Raw genomic sequence first — 21,212 nt, forward strand, 5'->3', positions numbered from 1 at the left:
ACATTGCAGCAAACTGTTTGGAAGCATTAAGTGTCCAAGAAGTTGTTCAAAATCTTTACACACATTGACCCAGAGACTGTTTAGATCAGGGATGCCCAAACACAGTCCTGGAGGGCCGATGTCCTGCAGGTTTTAGCTCAAGTGTGCCGCAAGCCTGCGTTTGAGTGAAGGTCTCGGCCGTTAGATCGCCCCCTGGGGGCTGGCTGCAGTACAAGTCATAAAGCCCGCCTCCTCCGTGTTAATGAAGGAGACTTGAGCCCAAATAAAAAAATTAATTACACTTGCAATAAAATGTCCCGAAAGATGGTTCTGGTGGATTAAGGCACTGGTTATTGTGCTGAAATAGGTGCAGATCTTCATTTTTGTAAACAGTTTGTTTTTAGCAGTAATTTAATGCTGGGCGTGTCATCGTGATTGACAGCTGTGATTGACAGTTTCTCAAAGCGCGGCGTCTGAGCTTCGGCAGAAGACTGAAGTGTTATTACTCGATTTCTGTGATATTTTACTATGACAAAATGAGTTCAGCAGTAAACTACAGTTTCTGACATACATGATCTGGTGGAACACTGTTTATTCGCTAAGGTCAGAGCTTTTTTCGGGCTTTATTAGTTTGCTAATACACGCCTAGCCACCCAGATAGCAAAATACACTGGGGCCAGTTCTTGCCTGCCGGAGACTTACCCCTCAGACAGACTACCTCCGCTGGACCTACTCCGGATGCCTGGACTCACTGCCCGATTCCAGCCTGAGTCAATCGAGCCAGATGCGCAGCCGAGCGAGCAGGCGCTGCCGCATGCGAGCCGGAATCAGCCCGCGACGCCGCGACTAGGTTATGCGCTGATGCCCGGAGCTGGCGCGATTGAATCTTCATTATATAAAACCCTCACATTTGTTAACGTTATTACACCCATTTTTGTTGATATAACAACAAACGCATGCTACTATGTGAACGCAAAGTGTATCACTGAGTTTAACCTTTGAATAAAGATGCAAACAGCATAGCAATTATTTAAATAAAGGACAAAATAAATAACAATAAACCTGTATCGATTGCACAAGTATTAAATAATAATAATAATAAATACGAAACTGACAATAAAACTGCACAATAAAATAAACCCATTTAAGTACGGGGTATACAGGAGATCGTTAGCAGTAATTCTCTTTGTGTTTAAATAATAATCTCCACGTTGATCTCCTGTAAGGTTATTTGAACTTGCACGTCTCTGCATTTTAAGTTTTGGCATGTTATTAAGTGATCTACTGAATTTGCTGTTATAAATCATTATAAGGTTCTTGAAATCGAATCTTATATAACCTAATAGAGCTGTAAATGTTAGATATTATTTATTTACATCATTTACTGTTGGCGTTTTATTTGAACACTCCAGCTAACATTAAAAAGAATGTAAATTCCTCGTTGCCAGATATAATGAAGGCTTCGAATAAACCAAATGAAAACGGAGGCAAAAAAATTAAATAAATAAACAATTCAAGCGAAAATGAATAAACAATATACTAGTGATGTTACAGCAGATAGACGTTGTATTAATAGTGCAAAGTTTTTTTGCACAAATTGACAAATTGCAGGGTTGGGATGTGTAAATATCCTGTTGATATTTAGTAATCTTGCTGTATTTATCTTCTAAACGCACGATTGTTCCCGCATGGTAAATCGTTATGGTGTGTAGGCTATATTTTGGGTTCTGTTGATGGCTAATTAAAAATAAAAACCTTTCTAAAAATGTATGTGTTGTTTATATGTTATTGTTCATATTTTACAAGTGTTATTTCTACCCCTATGAAGATAACAAATACCAACAACAAATATAACAATAAGAGAATATATTATTTGTGCTCATATTCAGGCTAGAGTGTATAAAAGATCGTTTATTTCTGCAGTCCACCATGTATTGCTTTTATTAAAGTTTAACAGCTTACATCACACCGTTTTTAAACCGTATATTATTGTGTTTTTTTAATGTAAGTGCTTCTATTTACATCAGTGAGCGTTTGTTATAGTGCAGACACCGGCAGTCGAGTGAGAAGTTCGGGGGGCGTGGTTGATTTTACATAAAGCGTTTGGTTGGAAGCTCGACTCCGCTCATTATCGCGGCTCCTCCTCTGGCTCCATCAGACAGTCCTTCTGCGCATGTCTGGCTCCAATTTCAGCAGTCTTTTGCGACAGTTTGTGCCCGTCAAGCAGGCGTTTTGCCCTCAAGGCGTTCAATGGCAAAAGGGGCTGTCGCGTCGTCCATATTTTTTACAGTCATTGTTTTAGCTCCAACTTGCCTCAACACACCTGCACGGATGTTTCAGGCCTAGTATGAGATAAATGTTAACTTTCCGAGATAAAATAGTTAACTTTCTGCCACAGCCGTATGTGATCTATAGCTGATCGACCATGTGGATGGATGATAACAGCCTTCTGAGCCTACCAGCAGGCGCAGAAGACTCCTACTGGCCCATATCTATCAGCTGATAACGGCCATTCAATCGAGTGATAACATTTGAATCGGCTGAACGGAAAGCTTATTTGTTGATCTTTGGATGAATTATGAATCTCAATTTCTAAAAATTGACACTCATGATGTTTTGTGGTCTTTGGTCACATATCAGCATGCATGTTTGCTGTGAATGAAATGTTTATTAATATGAGACCAGTACACTGCAAAAAATATTTTTCGTACTAGAATTTTTGTGTAGTTTATCATCCAAATATCAAAAAATATTATATTAAGAAGCATTTTTATAAAGGCAAAAAAAATCGTCTTGTTTTTAAAAACAATAGATCAAAATTAAGCGAGTTTCTCCTTAAAGCAAGCAAAATAGTCTGCCAATAGGGGCAGCAAAACAGACTTGTTTTCACTTTAAAATAAGATTATTATTATATCAGTACAGTTTTGGGGAAAGTTTCTTTTCAAACTAATGCATTACAATATTGAGTACCCACACAAGTAACTTGTTGGATTACTTAGTTACTTTTGCGAACCAGGCTGTGGCTTGATGTTTTTCAGAACTAGCAGGTGACAAATAAAAAAATATTATCCTGTTTTCAGAAATAATGAGTCAAAATTAAGTGAAGTTTCCTTAAACTCCCCACATAAGTAACTTATTGGATTACTTAGTCGCTTTTTATGCAAAGTAATGAACTTTTTAGTTACTTTTCCCATTACTTATCCAAACAGGTCAGAGACTTGAACTCTTTCAGAACTTTTATGAAATAACGAGTCGAAATTAATAGAATTTTCTATAAAAAAAGCAAAATAGTCTGTCAATGTGGTAAGCAAAATAGCTTTGTATTCGATTTGAAATAGAGTTCACACTTGGCTGATGATTTATCATAAAGCTTGTTTGGCATGCTGTCCCGGGAAAGAGCCCTGAGCTCATAAGAACCTCGAGTCCAGGGCTCCCTCCAGTTGCAAGGTGAGAGGGGAGTTTGAGCTCAGGTAGATCTCGAGAACTCCCCTGCTGTAGAAGCTAATGAACAGAAAGTGATTGCTCTTAAGAGATAACCACTTACTAGGTGCATGTCTATGGTGCTGATTTGGATTAGTCAATTAACTAAAATTGCATGTTTTTGGACAGTGAGAGGAAACCGGTGAACCAGGGGGAAACCTGAGCACAGGGAGAACATGCAAACTCCGCACAGAAACTTCGGCTGGTTTGATAATGACTAGAACCAAAAACGCTTTGCTGTGAGGCAACAGTGCTAACCACTGGGCCACTGTGTCACCCATCTAGGAGAGAAGGAGGAGTAGTGGTGGAAGGGGGGATTCTTCAAAACGAAGATGACTGTGGTGTGAAACCTAGGGCATTTATAGTGGCTTAGGAATGGTCTCATTAGTGAATCATAAATTGGATAATGTGAGACCAGCCACAAGCAATCATAAACAAGTAATCCTCTAAAAATTATTTTATAAATAAACTTCACTAAGCAACAAAACATTATGAAATGCCTCTTAAATCCCAGTAAATCATAAGAAGGATTTCTGAAGTATTATATGACACTCAAGTAATGATGTGGAAAAATTAACCTTGAATCGCAAGAACTACATTTTAAAGTAAATTAAAAGAGAAAACATCTAAAAACTACATTCAGTGCAACATTAGAATTTAGCTAATGTGAGATTTTCAAGAGCGTTCATTTCCCTGTCTCTCCTAACAGTCTTCACATGGGGAGTGCACATATTGCTAATGTCTTAGTATGCTGTAGAAGCTCACTTGGTTTTGGAGAAAGAGAAATTGGCTCTTTCCCCATCTCTTCCTCTGTTACTGTCTGTACCCTTTAGTCACAGAGTCAATCACTGCTCACCATGTGACTGACAATCCTTTTGACAGCCCTGACTTCCTCTGACATATTTCCACTGGCACTGATACGAGAGACAATTTAACCCTCTGGACTGTTTTTAGCCTTGTAGAAAAACATTTTAAAAGCTTTTTTTTTCCAAGAATGAATGGACGGATGGATGATTCAACTCTGTGTGCCATCTTCTAGCACAATGCGGGAGTTCATTTCCCTCAATCCTTAAAATGGCTTTTAGGTAAGGTGTAAGAAGCTGAGCTAAGCAATAAACATGCTAATCAATACCCGACACAGCACACGCTAAGAAAATATAACATTTAACATACAGCAATACACAGCACACTAGCCAAGATTCTGCTGAAATGACCTGAGCTGGATTGATTATTTGTAAAGTTACCCTCTTATAGTTTCCAAAATTCCATAGTTTTTTTTTATTTTGCAGTGATGATATAGAAGAATATTTTTTGGGTTCCCCAATAAACCTTTTAGTCAAAAGAACCCCTTTTTTAATTGAATTGAGTTGAGTTAAATTGAATTGAATTGAATTGAATTGAATTGAATTGAATTGAATTGAATTGAATTTCATTCATTCATTCATTCATTCATTCATTCATTCATTCATTCATTCATTCATTCATTCATTCATTCTCCTTCGGCTTAGTCCCTTGATTATAAGGGGTCGCCACAGCAGAATAAACCACCAACTATTCCAGCATATGTTTCATGCACTGAAATACTTCCACCCTCAACCCAATACTGGGAAAAACCCTTTATTTCTTTGTCTGAAAAACTTTTACTGCATAAGAAACTTTTCTGCACTTTCAATAACCTTTTGTGGAATATAAGCTCTGTTAGTGGCGATGCGGTGGCACAGTGGGTAGCGCTGATGCCTTACAGCAAAAAGGTCGCTGATTCGAGCCTTGGCTGGGTCAGTTGGCATTCTGTGTGGAGTTTGCATGTTCTCCCCGTGTTTGCATGGGTTTCCTCCGGGTCCCAGTCTAAAGGCATGTGGTATAGGTGAATTGGGTGAGCACATGGACTTGTGACAGAAACCAGAGCACCCGGAGGAAACCCACACAAACAAGGGGCGAACATGCAAACTCTACACAGAAATGCCAACTGACCCAGCCAAAGCTTGAACCAGCGACCTTCTTGCTGTAAGGCGAACATGCTACCCAGTGCGCCACCGTGCAGCTCTTAAAAAGTTATGCAATAAAAATTGTTCCGGACCTTTGACCTTAATAAAATTCAGATTTGGACCTTTTAATAAAGACATTAAGAAGTTCTGATTCAGATCATCACACCTCAAAAAAAAAAGTACCATAATTCGAGGTCTGCTTTAAGTCGCCTAAACAGAGCATGAAGTTAAACACTACCGACAGCTATTTATTTTAAATGATGATCCTAAACTATAATAGCAAACGCCACCGAAATGTCAGCAAACATCACAAGAAAGTTCTCTAAAATATTTCAAGTTGTTCAGTATGTAAAACCGTGAAAAAAGACTGCTATAGCTATCTACGTCAGAGACAAAAAGACAGACAGGGAGATCTTGTGAGTCTGCTAAAACAACATCAAACAAGACAAAGACAAAAAAGAGGGAGTTTCTGCACCCAAACCCATAAATGAGACTAAAAATAGCAACGGAACTATTTGGGTGATTCAGAAGGATGAGTCATCGACTGAGGCAGGGCGGAGGAGAGAGAGAGAGAGAGAGAGAGAGAGAGAGACATAGAGACTGCAGGTATATGCTGGTCTGTAAGTCTTTACTGATTCCAGACATGCCCTCCAGATCCCGCTGCATACTGCAGTACCGCTGATGGAAACTCCGGTGTGTTGGTGAGTGTGTATAAATGTAATCTACAACAGTTGAACGGCATACTAAACAGTGTGCGGGTATTCTAGATCAGATCAGAACCACAGGGCAGAAATAACCTCTGGTGTAGATGAGCACCTGACACGGTCTACTAAGAAAAGTATGACTGCAAGCTCATGCAGGACTGCTGTTATGCTTTATTATTATTATTTTATTTATAAGGGCTCTATTTTAATGATCTATGGGCAAAGTTTACAGCATATGCTGCAAAAGCATTAAGGGCATGTCTGAATCCCTTTTTTATATTAAGGATGGAAAAATACAGTCTGCGCCCTGGCGCATGGTCTAACAGGGTTGTGCTTATTCTCTTTATAAATTAAGGGTGTGTTTTGAGCATGACGTGTAATAAACCAATCAGAGTCTTGTCTACCATTCCCATTAAGAGTCAGTTGCGTTGTGCCATGGTGCATTTCCTATTTACATGGCGGACTTTGTAGTTGAAAAAAATGAATGCTTTACTAGCGAGAAAACAGTTAAATAGACCATCTGCAGCACGAGGATAAAGAATGAGACTCCTCCATTCGACCTTTTTACTTTTACTCTTTACTCCTTTACTTTCGTGGAGTAAGGAAACGGTGGAAACTCATTCTACTGAAGACATCCATTAGCCTACATGTTTAATTTCTTTTGTTAAGCCCAAAGATTTGATTCAAAACTATTTTTAAATTTAGTTCTGATTTCCAGCAAACGAATGAATGAACAATAATAACGAAGAGTGGTCAAAACGTTATATACAAACACACGTCCTTTTCTCATGCCCCATATGGTAATGAATACGTCTCCAAAACCCAACAGATGAACAAATCTTAACTTGTTTTTATTTAAACAAATATAAATATGCATATAATAAATAATACTGCTAATAGTTATAACATTATACAAATGCAAGTTGCTTTGAATAAACTGAAAAAAGCCCCCCAACATGAAGAAGGCAAGGAGGTCATTTTTATATATATGTAGAAAATAATAAGATTTAATCCTTTAATTTTTTCATATATAAAGAAATTTGTGTGTTGATGTACAGTAGGTGATATATTAATATGGCCATTAACGCCACACCTTGTACCACCGCCGCTCTAAAGGAATAAGAACATGTTTTTTAGATATGACCGCAGTTTGCAACTATGCCGCCAGGGGGGCACAAAGGAACGGTATGCGAACGGACTGAAATAGCCAGCCTGATCTCACGAGGAAACGAAAGTATTTTACGTTTTATCAATTTAGTAGTTAATTCGAGTTCAGTCGTATGAAAATGTATGATTTTAAAAAGGAGGCGTGGCACCTAACCCCACTCCTAACCCCAACCGTCATCGGGTGATGAGCAAATCGTACTAAATTGTACGAATTAGATCATACGAATTAGCCACTAAAACGAAGATTTACGAATTGCTGTGAGATTGCGTTGAAATAGCCAATACAGTAGCTGTAAATACTCTGCTACTTGTTAATAAAGATAAACAATGAAACAAAGCATTATAATTCCTTCATTAATCATTAAAAAGACAACTAGGCTACATTATTTAAAGGCATGACATTGATAGGATCAAACTTCTTTTGATTCCTTTTTAATATTAAGATATTTTCTTTGTAAATGTATATTTCCGTACCAATGCTGCTATTAAACACTGCGGTCAGCAGTGCTGGCAGAAGCTGTGAAGCAGTGAAGCATCAATTAAATCGTTATTTTCCAAGAAGCGAAACAAATCCTCATGGCACAGTTGGACGGGCACAAACAAATATATAGTTTGTATATGTTTTTCTTGAAAAAAATATCTTTTTGAAACGAATATTGTTCGCTCTGATTTGTGTTTTAATTTTAATGTATTTTTTATTGGTCAGTCAACTACTAGATAAAAAAGAATAACAAATAACCTTTGGGGTGACGTACTCCAAAACACGAGTTGCGGTGAGATTGTGTTGGTTTGTTAAATAAAATAATAATCTAGTCTAAATAAATTTTAAGTGAAATATTCACAGTTTGACAGAAGCCTATATTAGCTGTTTTACTGTTAATTACTATTTGAATAAGCAGGACAGGCTTTTATAATTTATTAGAACAAACTCTGTTGGAAGGATGAGAGCAGTGGCACTACGCATTGTTAATACCTACCAAGAGAGGGCACAAATTAATGTCGTTTTTTAAAATTTATTTAGGCTATTTTTTTATATAATTTAAATCGATAATTAAACAGTATACACTAACATATATTGACAAAACAAGCATCCTGTGTGCATTAAGCAATGTGTAAGCGTTTTGAACCTGCATTGGCACATAACTAACGCGCTCTGTGGTGGACTTTAGACCAGCTTTTTGTTGGTCAATGACGCTGACTTTTTCAGTTCCTCAAAATAGCAACGTGCCAACAATTCAACTTAACACACCTCCTTTACAGACCAGCACACTCATGAGTTCAAAAAGTGGTGCAAATGGATTTACTATTTAAACAATGTGGCACAAAACATGAAAATTAGAGTTGCGCTTGTCTGAAAATAGCAACAAATTACACAAAGCACGTCTTGCGCCTTTTTGCACCGGCTGTATGATAGAGCCCTAAGTCTCTTTGGACAAAAGCGTTTGCTAAATGACTAAATGTAATGTAAAGGTAAATGTAGATAAGTCTTTAAATGTCACTTTAAGCTGAATTTTAGTATCTTGAAAATTTTCTAATAAAATATTATGTACTGTCATCATGGCAAAGACAAAAGAAATCAGTTATTAGAAATTTGTAATTAAAACTATTAAAAAAAATTATTCTTTTCGTTAAACAGAAATTGGGAAAAATATACAGGAGGGCTAATGAATTTGACTTTAACTGTACATTGTTAAATAAATGTCAAATTAAATAAAACCACAAGAAGTCTAATTCTATTGCCATCTACCTTACAACACTCTTATCTAAGTACAGAGGTCAAACTAAAGAGAATGAGGGATGAAAGACGAAAAGAAGAAAGAGAGAGAGAGAGAGAGAGAGAGAGAGAGAGAAAGAGGGAAATGAGCTCAAGAGAATGAGATTGATGTCACTGGAGTCACGACACAGCAGTGAGCGCAGAGAGAATCTGAATGAACATTAGTTCAGGCTTCACAATGTGACATGCATGACTAAAATTGCTTTAGTAATCGATGTTAAATGACACAAACGCGCACACACACACATATACACACACACACACACACACACTTGGACAAAACAATTCAGAGCCTAAAATCACACACATTTTCGGACATGCACAACTAAACACACATGCATATATGCACACACACACACACACACACACACACACACACACACACACACGCACACACACACACACACACACACACACACACACACACACACACACACACACACACACACACACACACTTGAAGCACATAAGGGGATTTGTTTGGGTAAGTTAATTGTACACAGCACTGTCTTCATCGCTTCACTGAGGCGAAACATATTGCCTCCACTGTCAAAGAGCTTTCATCTGTTATTGTTGGATAAATGCTCACACAAAAGACACACACTCCTACACTTGCAGGTCTTGATAGAGATGGACAGATGACAGCTCTGTCTTCACAAACTTTAATTGACTGATAGCTTGTGATGAGTGTCTGGACAGTGACACACTTTAACACACACACACACACACCATCTTACATGCAGCATTATGCAATCCTATTACAGACCGCCTAGTGTTAGCAGCTTAGGAGCAGAGATACTGGTGATTAGAGCGCTTACACACACACACACACACACACACACACACACACACACACACACACACACACACACACACACACACACACACACACACGCACGCACATACTTTACACACACACACACACACACACACACACGCACATACTTTACACACACACACAGCATCTGTCATACAGTTCAGGAGGAGTCTACAGGAGCTGTCCGCTGAAATTTGGGAGCTGTCCGGCACAGCTGGTGCTGAAAGCAGAACAAGAGCTCCCAGTTGAAAAGCACTGTAATACCAGGAAATAACTAGCTGTTAGCATGCCCGATTCAACTCGGTGGAAGTTGCTAATCTTCTGCAGGATGTCCCAGAAGTATGATATTTGAAAAGCAGCCATCCTATAATAATAATAATAACAACAACAACAACAATAATAATAATAATAATAATAATAATAATAATAATAATAATAATAATAATAATAATAATAATAATAATAATAATTTCTCGTTAATTTTTCTTCAGCTTAGACCCATATTTATTAGGGGTCAACACAGCTGCATGAATTGCCAACTATTCCAGAATATGTTTTACGCAATGGATGCTTTTTCTGTTGTATTCTGTTGTAGTGCTGAGAAACACCCATACCCTCTCACATACACACACACACACACACACACACACACACACACACACACACACACACACACAAACACGCAAGCACGCACGCACACACGCATGCACGCACACACACACACACACTACGACCAATTTTGTATACCCAATGCACCTATAACGCATGTCTTTAGACCGTGGGGGAAACCGGACCACCTGGAGGAAATCCACATGAGAGAACATGCAAACTCCACTCAAAAATGGCAACTGGCCCAGCCAGGACTCAACCTTCTTGCTGTGAGGCAACAGTGCTAACCACTGAGCCACCGTATTGTAATGAAATATATGTTTTTTATTAGTATAGTGTCACGTTTTTCAGGTGCATGCGCTCTGTCTACTCATGTTTGTTGTTGTCACGTGAGTCTGTGTTGTGGCTTCCATGTGCTCCGCTGCTTGTTTTGTTTAAATGACAGGAAACTGTGTACGGTTTTACGTTTTGAAAAAACACTCACTCACACACAAATCTGGCTGTTATTGACTGTCTTGTAAGTTTTTAAAATATTTTGTACATGGTTTGTAATTTCATTTATCCATTGCACAATACTAAAAGAAAACTGGCAACTGAAATTTGAATGCATCTGATGCAAGTAGATAGACAGCTATAAAGATCACATAGACTTATAGTACAAGCTATCAGAATTTCACTTACATTTTGCCCCATAATAACATATATTTACTAATTTTAGCTCACTTCATAGGCTTGCTGTTCTCCTACATCATTTTATGCAAGCCTATTATGGCCTGATGTGTCAAAAATTATACACAAATGCAAACTTTCCATTTTCATTGCTATTCCATGAAATTTCTGTTGTATTTTATAAATGCTTTATTATTTAAGTATCTCTCAAAAACTCCATAGAGTCCAACACAATGTGTTTATTTAATCTGTGAAAACTGAAATTCTCTGTCCGCATATACTTCACAGTTATGAGCACACAGATGGCCACTAAAGAAGAAGTAGAAAGCAATAGAAAACAGTGATTTCTTTATAGTGAACACATATTATAAACTGAGAATCTAAATGCTAGCTTTGTGTTTTCAAATATACATATATACTGTGTGTTTGTGTGAGTACATGTGATCTGTGAAAAAGAGAGAAACTGTTAATTTTACTCAAATGGGAAGAATGAAAGCAATTACAAATTAAGTGTGGTCTCGAGAGATCCCACTGGCTGATTCATTCTTTGTTCTCGGGAGAGTCGATGTTCTTTTCTAATGAAACTAAAGGAAATGAGAAGGGAGAAACTATCAGCGTTAAGACTCTCTCTCTCTCTCTCACACACACAGGAAGATATATAATTCAGTGTCAAATCCCTCTGTATTTTCACTTATTTCTAAAAGTTTGGGGCCGATAGATAAGGCTACAGTATATGTAAAATTCTGAGATCTGAGATCTGAAGTGAATTATTTGTGCTTGTACTCAAGCACCATAACATATATAGGTAAAGTCAGAATTATTAGCTCCCCCTTTGATTAGAAATGTGTTGAAATTTTCTTTCTTTCCATTTAACAGAAATTGGCAGAAAATGGCTAATAATTCATGAGGGCTAATAATTCTCGCTTCAACTGTATCTATTAATCCCAAGGACAAACTACCATTTACAAACTCATTGATATTAAAATAAAATAAAATTAAATAATTTTAAGGGGTTACATTTTTATATCGCACTACCTAAACAAAAATAATTAATAAAATAAAATATAATACATTTTGAAGCAACACATTTTTTTATCAAGCTGCCTAAAAAGTCATTAAAATATAAATAAAATAAAATAAAAATGACGTAAAATATAATAATAAAAAATGAAGTAAATTTTTTTTTGGAGTTACACATTTTTATTTCACACTGCCTAAAATAACAACAACAAAAAAATCATAAAAACAAAGTAAAATTACGTAACATTTTTAATAAATAAAATAATATATTAATATCACTCCGCCAAAATAAATAAATAAATAAATAAATAAAATAAAAATAAACATTTTTAGAACTTTACATTTTTTATATTCTCACTGATCTGTCAACATACATGTATGACATGGCAAAAGCGAAGTATTCTGCTGTGCAATTCATTTCTGCTGACGGGGAAACACCCTGGTTTTCTAAAGGAGACCCATCTACGAAGGCTCGCCAGTGGTTTCCTGGCATCATTAGATCTTTCATTTTTAGAAAGCCCTCTAAGGATGGAGGCAATACATCACTCTGAGCTCCCCTTTAACCTGTTCCTCTGTGTGTGTGTGTTTGAATCATTGGACACGTGCCATGCTTGCCGTCGGAAAAGGTGTGTGGGAATTTTTCATCTCTTTTTCTCTCACTCTCACAATGCATTTAAATGGGATGTTTAGTACAGACACCGGCCTGCCTGCCTGATCTCAGTACACAACCCTAAAAATGACAAACACCTCTAAAAACAACATTTATGAGCGAGAGAGAGAGAGTGTGAGAAAAAGAGAGAGACAGAAAAAGAGTGTTAAGAGGCATCTTAGAGTTGGCTGGTAAATATAAAAACATATCTTAAAGGTGCCATAAAATAAAACTCTGGGTATACCTAGGAATAATAATAATAATTATAATAGTAAAACTAATGAGTTATAAGAGCTCAGTACATGGAAATGACATACCGTGAGCCTCAAACATTATTGTTTCCTCATTCTCATGTAAATCCAGTGTGTAAAATCCCAGTGAAAAATAGGCCAATCAGAACAAAACGCAGACTCTAACGATCCACAAGGCATTATAATGTCCGCCCCAGACTTTGTTTGTGTTTATATTTACATCTATTTTAGCTTGTATTAAACATACTATGTATTTGGGACTTTTATTTTGAAAACAGGAGAGGCAGGAAGACCACAGAGTGTTCAGAGCATGTCAGATCGCAAAATGCAGGATATACGGATTATAAATGTATTCAGCGCCACTACAAAACGACACAGGGTCAACTTAAATACATCCTTTGTTAGTTTAACGTGTATATTGTGAATAGTTGTGTATAATGAGGCGACAAACACAAGTGAACTGCAAAATATAAGTGTTTAATGCACGTTTATGAATTGTGTCATATCACTCAACTCAGTCTTGAGTAAAATGATGCTAATAAACTATTTAAGGATGCTCATAATCTATTTAATGTCATCTGTTTATGCAGATGTAAATATTAATTCCTGGTTGTGTTTTCATATTTCTTAAAGCCTCAAAATACAACTTTTAATGCATCTCTGTCAGCTGCTTTTGACAAGTATGATTATAATTTAGTCTATATTTAATTCAAAACAATTTAGGAGCAAACTATTTTCCACTGGGGGTTTGGAGATAGCTCACTCACTCCTTCTAGCTAAAATAAACCTCAATAACACTATAGTTGAAAATATAGTTAACAAAGCATCAACTCATTTTGTTGATTTTTTTCATTCATTCACTCATTTTCCTTCAGCTTAGTCCCTTTATTTACCACGGGTCGCCACAGTGAAATGACCTGGCAGCATATTCAGCAAGTGTAAAACAGCGGATGCCCTTCCAGCTGCAATCCAGTATTGGGAAACACAGGAGCACCCAGAGGAAGCCCACGCAAGCATAGGAAGAACATGTAAACTCCACACAGAAGTACCAACTGTCCCAGCCAGGACTCGAACCAGCAACCTTCTTGCTGTCAGGCGACAGTGCTAACCACTGTGCCATCGCATCACGCAGAATATTTTACATGTGTGTATTTCAGACTTTTACATTGTGTGTGTGTGTGTGTTTGAGAGAGAGAGAGCAGGCACTGACACAAGCTGCGGAGAGTCAGAGTAGAGCTCATTAATATTCAAAACCATTCCAAATATGGTCAAAACTGAAGATTGTTGGAAAAAACAGCCATTGACTTGCATTGTACTTGTTTGTTTCTACTAATCGAGGTCAATAGCTGCTTTTTATAACATTCTTCAGAACATATTGTTTTGTGTTCAACAGAAGAAAGAAATTCAAAGAAGTTTTAAACCACTTGAGTGAGTAAATGTTCATTTCTGGGTGAACGATCCCTTGAACAGCAGAAACCAAGGAATCCATACCATGTAGAAGCCACCAATGAACACCCTTTCATCTAGGATGCATTTGAAGTGTGGAAATAATTCATTATTTATGGTCCAAGACTGATAACACCGATAATCAGCATGGCCAACAACATATTGTTTATTACTAAATTCAATCATCTATAAACGATTTAACATTTATCAATCGTAAAACAAATAAGATCCAGCTAAAAAGAAAGCAGTATCATGTGACCAACTTGACAAACCGGCTTCAAAATGTCCATTCCTATATTTTAGCTTCACATAAAATTCTCAGTAGCAAAAATTCTAATCAGACTGGCTAGATTTTACCTTTAAACATACACACCTTAATGTAACCACAAATGAAGATCATAATATTTAACATTTCTTTCTTGTCGGACAAGTTTGGTTGATACAGAAATAACAAGATATTAAGATGGTAGTAGCTGCATATTAAAATTCTCAATCAATAAAAGGCAGCTAGATCAAAATGTATATGTTAATTATATTTGACATTTAGACAAGTGGATTCAAAATGTTTAGATGAACTAGAAGCGCAGAACAGTATAATAAATAATCACAAGTTAAAGCAAAATGCCAGTTCTTACCAAGTCGAGGATCATACTGTCTCATCTGTACTTCCTCCACGCAGTCTGCAGGAAACCAACCGGTTCTTCCTTTTACCGTCCCTTCCCAGAATCCCCCTTCTCCTATACTTAACACTGAAAGAGAAGGAGAGAGAAAGAGAATGAAGCACAGGGCAGTTGGTTGTATATTATAGGTCCTCATAAAAAAATCACTAAGATCTTGGATCCCACTAAGTTTTTTTTAAAGATTGTACCACCTAAAAAACCCCAAAACAAAACAGCAAACAAACAAACAAACAGACAAACAAACAAAAAAGCAAACAAACAATGTAATTTTTAAAGTCTCTTACTACCTGAAAAATAATACAAAAGTGTTATTACAAAATAAAAAGTTAGTTGTTATGTTTTTAACACCAAACTTTTCAAAATAAAATAAAATAAAACAAAATATTTATATTACACTGCCTAAAAAATTCTAAAAATAAAACTGAAAACTAAAAAAGTAATAAAAAAATAGATAAAATCTAAAACATTTTGGGGTTACACATTTTGGTTGAAAATACACATTTTCATAATATATATATATATATATATATATATATATATATATATATATATATATATATATATATATATATATATATATATATTTATATAATAAACAATGAACTAAAATATACATTTTGTTTAAAAAAATAATTAAAAAAAAAATCAAGGAAAATAAAATAAAATATAACACATTTTGGGATTACACATTTGTATGTCAAACTGCTTAAAAGGTAATTAATATATAAATAAATTAAATTAAAATGAAGTAAATTCTAATAAAAAAAATGAAGTAAAAAAAATTATAATTTTAAAAATTATAATACATGTATATATCACACTACCTAAACAAAATAATAATAAAAAATACAAATAAAAAGAAAAAATATATATAACACTGCCTTAAATAATAAATAAATAAATAAATAAATAAATAAATAAATAAATAAATAAATAAATAAATAAATAAAGTAAAATTAAATAATAAAAAAATATATATAATACATTTTGGGATTACATATTTTTATATCAAACTGCCTAAAAAGTCATTAAAATATAAATAAATAAAATTAAAATTAAGTAAAATCTAATAGAAAATGAATAATAAAATAAAATAAAAAAAGATATTTTTGGGGGTTACACATTTTTATATCACACTACCTAAACAAAATAATAATAATAATAAAAAAATAAGATAAAAAATAAAAGAAATATATTATATAATATAAATATATATAACAATCTGCCTAAAATAAATAAATAATAAAAAAAGTAAACAAAATGTAATGAAAAAAATATAAATAATACATTTTGGAGTTACACATTTTTATTTCACACTGCATAAGCAAAATAAATGAATAAAATAAATAAATAAAACAAAAACAAAGTAAAATAAAGTAACATTTTTAATAAATAAAATAAAATATTAATATCACTCTGCCTTTAAAAAAATAAAATAAATAAAAATAAAATATGTTTAGAATTTTGCTTTATATTATATTGACACAACAAAAAAGATCTTCTCAGTTAAAAAAAACAAAAAAAAACCAACATGATAGAAAACCTACATAAACCCTTTTTGTCTTGTTTTTGAAAATACTAAATTATCACATTTATGGCAAGAGTCAAATCTAACTTGCATTACAAAACAACCAAAGGCTTTGCTGCACTCCCATTCTGCAGCCTTGTGTGATCTCAGCACACATTCACAAATCTTTCTCCTTTCAGAAAGAAATGTGAGGCAGAGGCAGAACAGAAAGATGAAATATACAGTGACGTGAGCTGAATGACCAGAGGAAACACAACATTGTGTTCAACAGGAAACTGATTCATCCAGGTTTAATGTACACTAAGTGAAATTACAATGCATTACACACTAACAACATATAGAGACACATACAAATCATTCAGCATTGCAGTTGCTAGGAGACTGCAGTTTAAAAGCTTTGTGTGTTTGTGTGTGTGTGTTTATTGAAAGCACAAGGTGTGCAAAAGGGCCAGGTAGGCAATTTTGTGCTACTCTGTGAATTCCGCAAATCAATAAGCAACAATGTAATTGCGTTTCGTGTATTGTAAACACACACACAGGGTTTCATTCATGGTAAAGCAGATCTTTAACCGGAGATGGCATACGAGTGAAAGCCCGCTTACACAGAGCACATAACAAATGCAAAGCGCACGCCTTTTTTCTCTGTGTCTTTGCGCCTCTGGGTGAAGCAGGGCTCTTGTAGTGTAATCCGGGATGAAAGTGCTGCTTGACGGTCGACAAGGACAATTGACCCTTCACTAAGCCCCTCCTCCTCCTCCTCAGTTACTGCTGCTCATATATAGACAAGCTCACAGAACAACAGAGGATGCTGACAATGTTTTGAAAATGTGATATGATACACTGTGCGGCATGTGGCTCAGTGGTGAGCACTGTCACCTCACAGAAAGAACGTTGCTGGGTTTTTTTCATTCATTCATTCATTCATTCATTCATTCATTCATTCATTCATTCATTCATTCATTCATTCATTCATTTTCTTTTTGGCTTAGTTTCTTTATTTACCACAGCAGAATAAATCGCCAACTTATCCAGCATATGGTTTACACAAGGGTTGCCCATCCAGCCGCAACCCAACACTGGGAAACACCTACACGTTCTTGCACTCACACACATTCACTACGGCCACTTGAGTTTATTTAACTCACCTAAAGCGCATGTTTTTGGACTGTGGGGGAAACCGGAGCCCCCGGAGGAAACCCATGCCAACACGGGGAGAACATGCAAACTCCACACAGAAACGCCAACTGACCCAGCCGGGGCTCAAACCAGCAACCTTTTCGCTGTGAGATGATCATGCTACCCATTTCAAAAATAAATCTCTGGATTTTTGGTACTATATTATCATTTGCACAAACAATATAAATAATAAGCACCACTACTCTTTCTCAACAAAATAACAACAACAACAACAACAACAATAAACAGTATTGTAGTATATTGATCATTCAAAAAAACATATATTTTTTCCTTCTTTTGACTTGTATACTGTAAATAATTGATGGATTGAAGATACTGTTTGACGTTAAAAATATTAATCAAAATTACAACATTAGTTATCATTTATGTAGATTGACTGTACTTTATAACTATAGTTTATATAGGCATCAACAACTATCACTACTTGTAAAATGTATTTGATAAATGTATAAATACATTTGTAAAATACATCTAAATTTAAATGTTATTCTATTTACAAAAATGAAAAAATACTGATTTAATAATAATATTAATAAAAATAAAAATAAATATAATATACAGAGGCACACTTTAAAAAACTAAATCACTATTTGTTCAGCGCTCTGAATTTTATGTCTACATCTTTAACTGGACAAAAATTTTGCTTGTAAAACAGACAGACGAACGGACGGACTGACTGACTGACTGACTAACTAGCTAACTATAAATAAATAAATCTAAATAAATAAACATTAGAATAAATTCTTGTAACTGGTTAGAAACTAACATGACTGGATGTGTATGAAAACAATTTTAATGTCTTTAATAACAAACAAACAAACAAACAAACAAACAAACAAACAAACTAACTAACTAATTAACTAACTAACTAACTAACTAACTGAAAAAAATTATTCAAAGATGATTCCTTGAATTTACTCAATTGTTTTACGTTAAGGGGTTGTAAAAAATGTATTTGGGTTGAATTTAAACAATCAAATTAAGTTGAACATTATTCAATTTTATTTTTTTGTTTAAATTCAACACAAATAAATTGTTTGCAACAGTTCTGCATGCAACACTTTTTTCAGTGTAACTAACTAACTAACTAACTAACTAACTAACTAACTAACTAACTAACTAACTAACTAACTAACTAACTAACTAACTAACTAACTAACTAACTAAAGTAAAAAAATTATTCAAAGATGATTCCTTGAATTGACTCAATTGTTTTACGTTAAGGGGTTGTAAAAAATGTATTTGGGTTGAATTTAAACATTCAAATTAAGTTGAACATTATTCAATTTTATTTTTTTGTTTAAATTCAACACAAATAAATTGTTTGCAACAGTTCTGCATGCAACACTTTTTTCAGTGTAACTAACCAACTAACTAACTAACTAACTAACTAACTAACTAACTAACTAACTAACTAACTAACTAACTAACTAACTAACTAACTAACTAACTAACTAACTAACATAATAACTTATGCGGATGCGGCACACTGGTGGTGGGTGAGGAGATTCTCCCCAATGTGTAAAGTGCTTTTACCTTTCAAAAAAAGGGCTACATAAATGTTATTAATTATTATAATTATTTTTATTATCCTATAGGTGGTTTGTCAAGCCCACTCACCTATATAGAGTACACTAGACAATATATGCTTTGGGTGTGCGGGCAGGCGGTGTCACATCTCTGCAATCTCTCTGCCACGTCCTGAAGGATCAACACAGAATGAACAGCATGTCCGTACAGACGCACTGAAGTCTGCTCGTGTCTTACATAAGCAATCACTCAATGCACCCGCACAAGTGTGTTTACAAAGAGTCACGAGTGGACCCGCCGGAGCTCTCCAACCCCACCGCCTGCCCGCACATGCTCGCCATATTGGAAACAGGCCTTCGCCACATACTGGCAAACGGCATCATGGGAGAAACACTCGCCAAGCTTTCAGTGTCAGTCCCTGACCATCAACCGAGGCAAACTGCCACGGCTAGCTCTTGACAGAAGGACCGTTGTTATCGAGGAGAAGGCAGAAGTGTGTGTGTATGTGTGTGCGTGTTTCTTCTCGGATGCTGAGATACTATCACAACACTCTATTCTTATCGGCTTCAAAGCTCCTTTGAGTCTTAAAAAGGATGAAAGGGGAATGGCTAATTCAGCCAGCGTGTAACTTTTCAGCCGGGCACAATAAGAGCTCGGCTAGTACAGATGCAGAGTAATGAGATCCATTCTTTCACTTCTGCTTCAGCATGAATTAAATGGGAATTAATATAGCTGGGATGTTGTAGAGAAAAAGGTTTTCTTATAGGACAGAGTAAAATTAGATAACTGTTCTGCAAATGTTTATTCATTCATTCATTCATTCATGTCAGTTCTGTTCAGTATGAATTAGATAGGAATAAATACTGAGATGTTGTGGGAAAAATGTGCTTTCTTTTGGGACAGAGTAAACCTGGATAACTGTCCTGCAAATATTCATTCATTCATTCATTCATTCATTCATTCATTCATTCATTCATTCATTCATTCATTCATTCATTCATTCATTCATTCATTCATTCATTTGTTCATTGATGGTAAATAATATAGTTTGAATGTGTGAAAAATGATTTTTTTTTCTAGGACAGAATAAACTTAGATAACTGTACTGCAAATGTTTGTTCATCCATCCATCCATCCATCCATCCATTCATCCATCCATCCATTTCAGTTATGTTCTGTTCAGTATGAATCAGATGGTAATTAATATAGCTTGGATGTGTAAAAAAATCGGCTTTATTTTAGGACAGTGTAACCTTAGATAAATATTTTGCAAATGTTCATTCATTCATTCATTCATTCATTCATTCATTAATTAATTAATTAATTAATTCATTCATTCATTCATTCATGTCATTTCTGTTCAGTATGAATTAGATGAGAATTAATATAGCTGGAATGTTGTTTGGCTTTCTTTTAGGACAGAGTAAACTTTGATAACTGTTCTGCAAATGTTTGTTCGATCATTCATTTATTCATTCATTCATTCATTCATTCATTCATTCATTAATGTTAGTTTTGTTCAGTATGAATTATATGGGATTTAATATAGCTGGGATGTTGTGGGGAAAATTGGCTTTATTTTAGGACAGAGTAAACTTATATAACTGTTCTGAAAATGTATAAACTAAATGTTTGTTCGTGTGTTTGATTGTTTGCTTGTTTGTTTATTTGTTTGTTCATTCGGTCGTTCGTTTGTTGGTTCGTTGGTTCGTTCATTCATTCTTTCA

At 35.1% G+C, this 21,212-nt stretch overlaps 1 protein-coding gene and 1 long non-coding RNA gene across 14 annotated transcripts in view; both read right to left on the reverse strand.

Moving 5' to 3' along the window:
- Positions 1 to 21,212, reverse strand: part of shank3a (SH3 and multiple ankyrin repeat domains 3a) — a 368,633-nt gene that overhangs the window by 62,029 nt on the left and 285,392 nt on the right. For all 13 annotated transcript variants that reach the window (XR_015514523.1, XR_015514524.1, XR_015514522.1 and 10 more), the window contains one exon: positions 15,186 to 15,299. Coding sequence is in view for 7 of the 13 variants with exons in the window: in XM_087292766.1 (XP_087148892.1) it covers positions 15,186 to 15,299 (114 nt within the window). In the remaining 6 variants the exon portion in view is untranslated. The remainder of the gene's footprint in view (positions 1 to 15,185; positions 15,300 to 21,212) is intronic.
- On the reverse strand, positions 6,084 to 12,165 carry LOC147832732 (uncharacterized). Its single transcript, XR_015514697.1, has 3 exons — positions 10,601 to 12,165; positions 9,425 to 9,545; positions 6,084 to 6,207 (listed from the first exon to the last, which is right to left on the reverse strand). It is a non-coding gene; the product is annotated as an uncharacterized LOC147832732 (long non-coding RNA).

Source organism: Danio rerio, chromosome 18 (assembly GCF_052040795.2).
Source record: "Danio rerio strain M-AB ecotype USA chromosome 18, GRCz13ab, whole genome shotgun sequence".
In the NCBI taxonomy this organism is placed as follows: domain Eukaryota; kingdom Metazoa; phylum Chordata; class Actinopteri; order Cypriniformes; family Danionidae; genus Danio; species Danio rerio.